The 7,777-nt window shown below is 50.4% G+C and overlaps 2 protein-coding genes across 2 annotated transcripts; one reads left to right on the top strand and one right to left on the bottom strand.

Annotated features, from left to right (window-relative positions):
- The first annotated feature begins 211 nt into the window (after window positions 1–211).
- On the top strand, window positions 212–4,187 carry LOC124653717 (DEAD-box ATP-dependent RNA helicase 7-like). Its single transcript, XM_047192782.1, has 13 exons — window positions 212–739; window positions 1,275–1,409; window positions 1,502–1,642; window positions 1,733–1,844; window positions 2,045–2,115; window positions 2,206–2,360; window positions 2,445–2,556; window positions 2,868–2,969; window positions 3,050–3,282; window positions 3,373–3,469; window positions 3,554–3,648; window positions 3,745–3,878; window positions 3,976–4,187. The coding sequence occupies exons 1-13, from the start codon at window positions 224–226 to the stop codon at window positions 4,185–4,187; spliced, it is 2,115 nt and encodes a 704-aa protein (XP_047048738.1). The 5' UTR covers window positions 212–223.
- A 1,689-nt stretch (window positions 4,188–5,876) lies between these two features.
- LOC124653719 (alpha-L-fucosidase 1-like) lies at window positions 5,877–7,497 on the bottom strand. The gene is made up of 3 exons (XM_047192783.1): window positions 6,956–7,497; window positions 6,630–6,869; window positions 5,877–6,546 (listed from the first exon to the last, which is right to left on the bottom strand). Exons 1-3 carry the CDS (start codon window positions 7,495–7,497, stop codon window positions 5,877–5,879), a joined length of 1,452 nt encoding a protein of 483 aa, XP_047048739.1.
- Window positions 7,498–7,777: the final 280 nt, after the last annotated feature.

The raw sequence follows: 7,777 nt of genomic DNA, 5'->3' as shown, positions 1-7,777 counted from the left end.
CGCTTGCCTCCTCCAAAAATATCTCCATCGCTCGGCCGGCGGCGGCCCACCTGTCACCACCCGCAGCGAAAACGGCCGGCCCCACCCGTCAGCCACACGCCGCCCTAGGGTTTGCTCCGCGGCTCCGTTCCTACATAAACCTCGGGACGCCGAACCTCTCTCCCCCTCTTTCCCGGCTGCGCATCCCTCGCCAGCCTCCCACCCGCGCCGCCGCCACCCGTCCATGCCTTCCATCGCCGCCGTCCCCGAGCCCATGGCCGTCGACGACTCCGCCTCCAGGAAGGCCAGGCGCAAGCAGCTCAAGGCCGCCGAGGCCGAGGCCGCCGCCGCCGCCGCCTCCTCGGGCAAGAAGGAGAAGAAGGACAAGAAGCGCAAGGCCAAGGCGCCCTCCTCAGACGACGACGAGGGCACCAGCAGCACCAGCTCCGAGTCCGACCGCGCGGCCAAGAAGGCCAAGAAGGAGAAGAAGGACAAGAAGGCCAAGAAGGTCGTTGAAGATGAGGTGATGGAGGAGGAGGAGGAGGAGGAGAATGACGAGGAGCTCACCGCCAGCGGCGAGGAGGAGGAGGAGGAGGAGGATCCCGCCGACCCCAACTCGCTCGACAACTTCCGCATCTCCGAGCCGCTCAAGCTCAAGCTCAGGGCCAAGGGCATCAAGACCCTCTTCCCCATCCAGGCCAGCACCTTCAGCCTCCTCCTCGACGGCAACGACCTCGTCGGACGCGCGCGCACTGGACAGGTGACCCATCCTTCTAATTTGTCTGCCTCGTTCCTTACATTTGTATAGACTAGGAACCCCTGTGATTTGTCAGTTAGTTGTCATTCGCGTTTAGATCTCAAAAGAGCGAACTTGCCTAGTGAAATTTATGCGATCAAGATATAGGTGCGACTTTTCTGATTTGGAGACAATGTCCAATTCGAGATAGGAATCAACCTAATCACATTGCTTGCACAATTTTATATTATCATATTCTCAAGTCCAGGACCAAAATTTGGTATCACTAGAATACAATAGGGTTAATCTCTGGTTACTTGTCAACTTCGAGACAAGGATCAACCTAATGGCACACTGGCCTGCACAGTGATCAGAATTCCATTGATTGCCCCCCCTAAAAAAAGTTCCATTGATTACAATTCATCGGTTTTTGTGTGCTAACCTGGAAAATTATTCATTTTGAAGTCCTAGACAGAATGAAACATATCAGTTTTTCCTTATGTTCCATGTTATATTTCCTGAATTTTCTGTATAACCTACTAAGAGATGTTGATTGCAGGGCAAAACTCTGGCTTTTGTTCTCCCCATACTGGAGTCATTGGTCAATGGGCCACACAAGGCGACCAGAAGGACTGACTACGGCAGGCCTCCAAGTATTCTGGTTCTGCTACCCACCAGAGAGCTAGCCAATCAGGTATAGTACTACTATCTGATTCCCCAGAAAAGCTAAATCCTTGAGCACTCTAATTCCTTTGTGGTCTGATATTTCCAAAATTAAATTTGCAGGTGCATGCTGACTTTGAGTATTATGGTGGAGCATTTGGGTTTTCTACCTGCTGTGCTTATGGAGGCTCTCCCTACCGTCCTCAAGAGATGGCAATGCGGAAGGGGGTTGACGTTGTTGTTGGTACCCCTGGCCGTGTCAAGGTACTATTTTTCTCTGGTGATCCCTGGTTTACTAGATTTTGAGCCCTCCTGATTTTGTTCTCATGTTTGTGTTATTGCTATCCTTCGCAGGATTTAATTGTAAAGGGAACACTCAATTTGAAGGCCTTGAAGTTCCGTGTCCTTGATGAAGCTGATGAAATGCTTAACATGGGCTTTGTTGACGATGTTGAGCTTATTCTTGGTACGTCCTGATACTAGAAGTTTGTTTGGTTGTGTCTCTTGAGTTGTCATGGTTATATATACTTACATTGCTTCCGTTCAGATCGTTATTTGATGGTGTTATTCATCTTGTATGGAGTCAATAATGGAACACTTTGCTTAGAATATCACCTGTTTGCCTGTTTTTATCTAAATAGCGAATACCTTTATTCTTTTAAACAGGCAAGGTTGAGGATGTCACCAAAGTACAGACACTTCTGTTCAGTGCTACTCTACCAGAGTGGGTAAAGAAGGTATGAACCACTTTGACCAAAAAATGCTACTCTTGTTGATTATCTTTCTCAATGACCACATGGACTGATTATACTCTGGAATGATCACAGCTCTCAATGAGGTTCCTGAAACCTGACAAGAAGACTGTTGATCTTGTTGGCAACGAGAAAATGAAAGCTAGTGCATCTGTCAGGCATCTTGCTCTTCCTTGCAACCGTGCTGCAAGGGCACGAGTTATCCCAGACATCATTCGATGCTATAGCCAGTATGTACTTCCAGTATTCTTCCTGTGCGCTAGTACGCGAGCACAATTTTCACCAGTCTACTAAAATTTTATATTCGGTTTCAGTGGAGGGCGAACCATTATTTTCACCGAGACAAAAGATTCTGCATCAGAGCTCTCTGGCTTGATTCCTGGATCCCGTGCCTTGCATGGAGATATCGCGCAAGCTCAGCGTGAAGTGAGTGATTCTGTTTCCGACCATTATGTTCTTATATTCTCCGTGCCCCATGTGCTTGCAATAAAACAATTTACTGTTCTATGTTCAAACAAACTGTTAAACTCCTAACATTCGATTTAGTTCCCCTATAGCTGTTGAAGGCATGTACATATACAACGTACTGTTTTATTATCTGGAAACTTGTTCTTCTATGCGTGTGGACTTAAAATCTATTTCAGAGTATTGATTTAGTAGCTTGTCCATCTATTTGTAATGTGAACTGTTAAGCGCAGCTGTTCTATTCTATACTGATTCCCGGATGATGTTAATAGGTAGTTATTGCTGGATTCAGAAGCGGCAAGTTTGTTGTTTTGGTTGCTACAAATGTGGCTGCGAGGGGTCTTGATATTAATGATGTGCAGCTTATCATTCAGGTATGCCACTTTTTCCGCAGTTGAATAATTTTGCTAAGAACTATGCAAGCACCTTGCTGATATAATCTCCAAATCACCAGTGCGAGCCTCCAAAGGATGTTGAAGCTTACATCCACCGGTCAGGTCGCACAGGGAGAGCAGGGAATACTGGCATTGCAGTCATGCTTTTTGAACCCAGATATAAATTTGGTTTGACCAGAATAGAGAGGGAGTCTGGGGTGAAGTTTGAACATGTATCTGCGCCGCAGCCTAGCGATGTGGCACAATCTGCTGGCAATGAAGCAGCAGAAGCCATTGCAAGTGTGTCTGACAGGTAACATATTCTGATTAGTTATTCTTGGTACTTCACAGATTATGTGCTGGGTTGAATTGTTCCATTAACTTGTGGACCGATGCAATGCAGTGTTATTCCTGTTTTCCGGCAACAAGCAGAAGAGCTGTTAAGTTCTTCCAGCATGTCTGCAGTCGATCTACTAGCCAAAGCCCTTGCAAAGGCAGTTGTAAGTTTGTTTCTATCTAGTTTTATGTTTGTACTGTCATGCTTGTGCTGTTAATCGAGTACTTACATAAATTGTATTTCTTAGGGGTACACTGACATAAAGAAGAGATCGTTGCTTTCTTCCATGGAGAACTGTACTACATTACATCTTTCAACTGGCAGTACGATGTATACACCATCGTGAGTAACTAACTTCCCAAGTTGTGCTGGTTTTTGAGCTTTGTGTGGAGTTTGATCTTTTCTTACTGATGATTCAAAAATGTATTATGTGTGCAGGTATGTTATTTCCACTTTGAAGAGGTTCATGCCAGAAGACAGACTTTCAAATGTGCAGGGTGTAGCCCTTACCTCTGATGGGAGAGGCGCTGTATTTGATGTTCCTTCAGAAGAGGTTCAAGATTATCTTCAAGGTATTACCCTTTTTTGTACTGTTTCACTTGAAGTAGTAGTAAATTATATTTGACTGTAATTGGAATCTAAATTGAACTGCTTGGTGATACCCTGCAGGCGCTGAGAATGCAGCTGGTGTGACACTTGATGAAGTGAAGGAACTGCCAGCCTTGCAAGAGAGGGAGCAGCAGTCAAGGGGTGGCGGGTCGAGGTGGGGCGGCGGTGGTGGTCGTGGCGGTGGTGGCAGGAGATTTGGGGGTGGCGGCGGTGGCCGAGGAGGCTTTGGTGGAAGAGGCAGGGGAGGCGGTGGAAGGTTTGGCAGGAGGTGAAGACCTCGAGCGGCCTATTTTTGACGGGAGTTTGAGAGGCACAGGGAATCGTCAGAGTTTTGACTGCGCCGTGTATCGGGTTTCTTTATTTTATTTGCTAGTGTTGTCCCAGAGATTATGACGATCAAGTTTGCCATCGGAAGAGTGTAATTTTTTTGATCAGATACTCAAGACACTGTTATGAATGAACCTATAGGTTGTTGTTTCGGAACAAATGAAAGTGAAACTACTCCATTCTGGTTGCAAATCTAGCTTCGGATATAATGCTATTCTTCCTTTCGCAACAACTCTTTTATCTGAGACTCAAGACACTGTTATGAATGCACTATTGGTTGAAAAACATGAAGCAACCAGCTGTTTACTTGCAAATCTACTTTCAAATCTGTTTTTTCCTATCGAGACGGTGGTGCCATTGCTCAATCTGCTGGGTATGTTGGTGCTCGCAAAATCTACCTTGGGCGCAGTGTCGTTAGTTCTTCCTTTTGAAACAACTGAATCTGTCACTCTTTTACTTGTAAATCTACATTGGGACACAATTCTATTTGTTCTCCCTCTCGACAACTGTATTTTGTCCCCACGAAGCAACTTTTGTTCACTTCTCCAGCTGTGTTGTGCACTTGATGTCACTGTCTGTTTTACTTTGAACCCGACACTTGTTGTAGGCATTTGCATAGGTGGGGCTGTTGCCGAGTTTTGTCGCCAGGTCTACGGAATTCTGATGTGTACATGTAACCAAAGCTTACTCCCTTTGTCTGAAGATGATGTTCCCAGTAGCACATCACTTTGAACGGTGGTTGCGATGCTTTACTACGATCCTTCGAAATTTAAGGGATTTGGTGCACATGTGCACTAGTGCTCTCCATTTTAAGCTATTTGAAATTTTTAAAACCACCCACTTCCATGTTTTAAAAAATTATGGCGTTAAATATGTAGATAGATATGTTCACGAGAAATGTATACAAAAAAGTCCTGGTAAAATATACTTAAAATTTTGGAAATACAAAAAAATTCTAACAAAAGGATACACTATTGTAATACTACTATTTTACTACCATTTTCTGTCAGAAATTTGTCTTTTTTATATTGTTCGAAATGCAAAGTATTTTTTAACGGAACTTTTTTTTACATACACCTCACCTGTATATATCTATCTATATATTTAACGTTATAATTTTTTGAGACTTAGAAGCGTGAGATTTTAAAGTTCAAAAAAATCTGAAATGGGAGAAGAGCATTCGTGCCCATGTGTCGACGACACTTTCCGCTTTTGTTTTCGGGTGTAACTAGTTCTCACCCTACGGAGAGCAGTAGGGCCAACGGTCACCTTCTTCCTCCTCTCGTGTGTGCCCCCGCCTCAACCTAAACCCTAGAAACCATTCTTGTCGTCGTCACCGGCTTTGGCTCGGCGATGCTCCTCCGCCTCCTCCCTCCGAATCTTGGCGCGATCCAACGGCTATGGATCCTAGTGAGCCATAGCTTAATTCTTGGTATATTGAGAATTAGCAGAACAGTTTGTTTTCGGTACATACTTCAAAATCAATTAAATGGAAGGTTTGAGTTTGAATTTTGACCGGGTCGATCCGAGAAGAAATGCGGAGAAATGCAGCTGTGTATCAGTATCACTATGGCTAGCGCGCCCAACAGCTTGGATGCGACGATGTAACAACAATTATTGGCTTCAAAGAGTCGTCACATCACGTCGGTTGCGTATGGGTCGAGGTGGAGCCCCACCGCCGACACCAGCGGCACCCCACGCCGCGCCGCCAGCCACACCTTCACCGTCCGGCCGGCGACGGGGCGGGCCAGCCGGTGCAGCCGCTTATGCCCCACCGTGGTGCCGCTCGCCACGGCTACGCCGTCCACGAACACCTGGTGCCGCTCCACGCGCTGCCCCAGCGCCACGTGCTCCTGGATCCTCACCACGTTGAACGGCCGCGCCGACGCCGCCGGCCGCCGCAGCTCGATCCAGTACCCGTTCTTGCGCCCGTCCTCCGCCGTCGGCGCCCAGTACGTGTCGTCGGACCCGTCGAGCACCATGCGCGCTTCGAAGCCGACGCCGCGCTCGCTGCTGGCCCTCGCCGCGCTGCCTTTCGCCAGGTCCGTGCCGAAGATACGCGTGAGGGCGGCGCGGAACTCGCGGAGCCTGGCGATGTCGGCGTCCTCCACCACGCCCGTGGTGTTGGGCGGCGCGTTCAGCAGCAACACGCAGTTCCGGCCCACCGAGTTGTAGTATATCTTGAGCAGCTGGCTCAGCGGCTTGGCCGTCTCGTTCCTGTGCCAGAACCACCCCGGCCGGATCGACACGTCGCACTCCGGCGGCACCCAGTCCGTGCCCCGCGGGTCGCCGGCGTTGAGATACCTAGCACGCACGCACGGAATTTGTCCATAAGTAACTAACAGAACAGAGCAATTCACGGCCATGCATCGCGCATGCGTACTTACTCCTCAATGCCGGCGTCGCCGATCGTTATGGAGGAGCGGTTGACGGTGGACCAGCAGGTGGTCCCGGCGGAGCCCTGCTCGTCGCCGACCCAGCGCACGTCGGGGCCGGCGTCGGAGAAGATGTTGATGGCGCCCTGCAGCTGCCTCACCGTCTGGAACCACTCCTGGAAGTGGTACGTCATCTTGGTCACGTTCTTCCCCTGCGCGCCGTCGAACCAGATCTCGGACACCCTCCCGTACCTACACCGTAACCGTACGCGCGTCAACCAACAACAATGGCGGGAAGAAATCTTTGCGAGGAATCATGGACTGAGCACTTGGCTCACCCGGTGAGGAGCTCGTGGAGCTGGCCGAGGTAGTACTCGTTGTACTCGACCTCGCGGCCGTAGCGCTCGTCGTGGCGGTCCCACGGCGAGAGGTAGAGGCCGGCGTCGATTCCCCGGGAGTGCGCCGCGTCGGTGAACTCGCGCACGAGGTCGCTGGCGCCGCCGTGCCAGGGGCTGGCGCGCACGGAGTGGGCCGTGTAGGCGGAGGGCCAGAGGCAGAACCCGTCGTGGTGCTTGGCGACGAGGATGGCGAGCGAGGCGCCCGCCGCCACCGCCGCGTCCATCCACTGGGTGGCGTTGAGCGCGGAGGGCGCGAAGAGGGACGGGTGCTCGGCGCCCGTGCCCACCTCCGAGTCCGTGAAGGTGTTCATCCCGAAGTGGAAGAACATGATCAACTCCCGCCGCTGCCACGCCAGCTGCGCCGCGTTCGGGATCGGCAGCACCGGCAGCGGCGGCGGCACCGCCGCGTCCGCCACCGCCATGACCATGCCAGCGGCGAGCACCGCGGCCGCAGCCAGCCGCAGCAGCGATGCGCCTCTCATGTTGTGTCTTCTTCCCCTACGGGCTACGGGCTACGGCCTCCTCTGCTCGCTCTTGGCCTGCTGATGCCGATATATACTGGCAGTGGCATGCATGTATGCCAACGGCTTGGGCTCGGATTCCGGCGAAGGGAGACGTGACGGGAGGACACGACGACGAAGCCTTGGCAGGGACGCACGTGAGTCTGCGTAATGCGGCCATACATACATGGATTTACAGGGCGGCGTGGCGCGCAGGATCATGCGTCTAACACGACCCGGTTACTCGATCACTTCCACCATT

This window comes from Lolium rigidum, chromosome 5 (assembly GCF_022539505.1).
Source record: "Lolium rigidum isolate FL_2022 chromosome 5, APGP_CSIRO_Lrig_0.1, whole genome shotgun sequence".
NCBI lineage: Eukaryota > Viridiplantae > Streptophyta > Magnoliopsida > Poales > Poaceae > Lolium > Lolium rigidum.
This window is presented reverse-complemented; position numbering and strand designations above follow the sequence as displayed.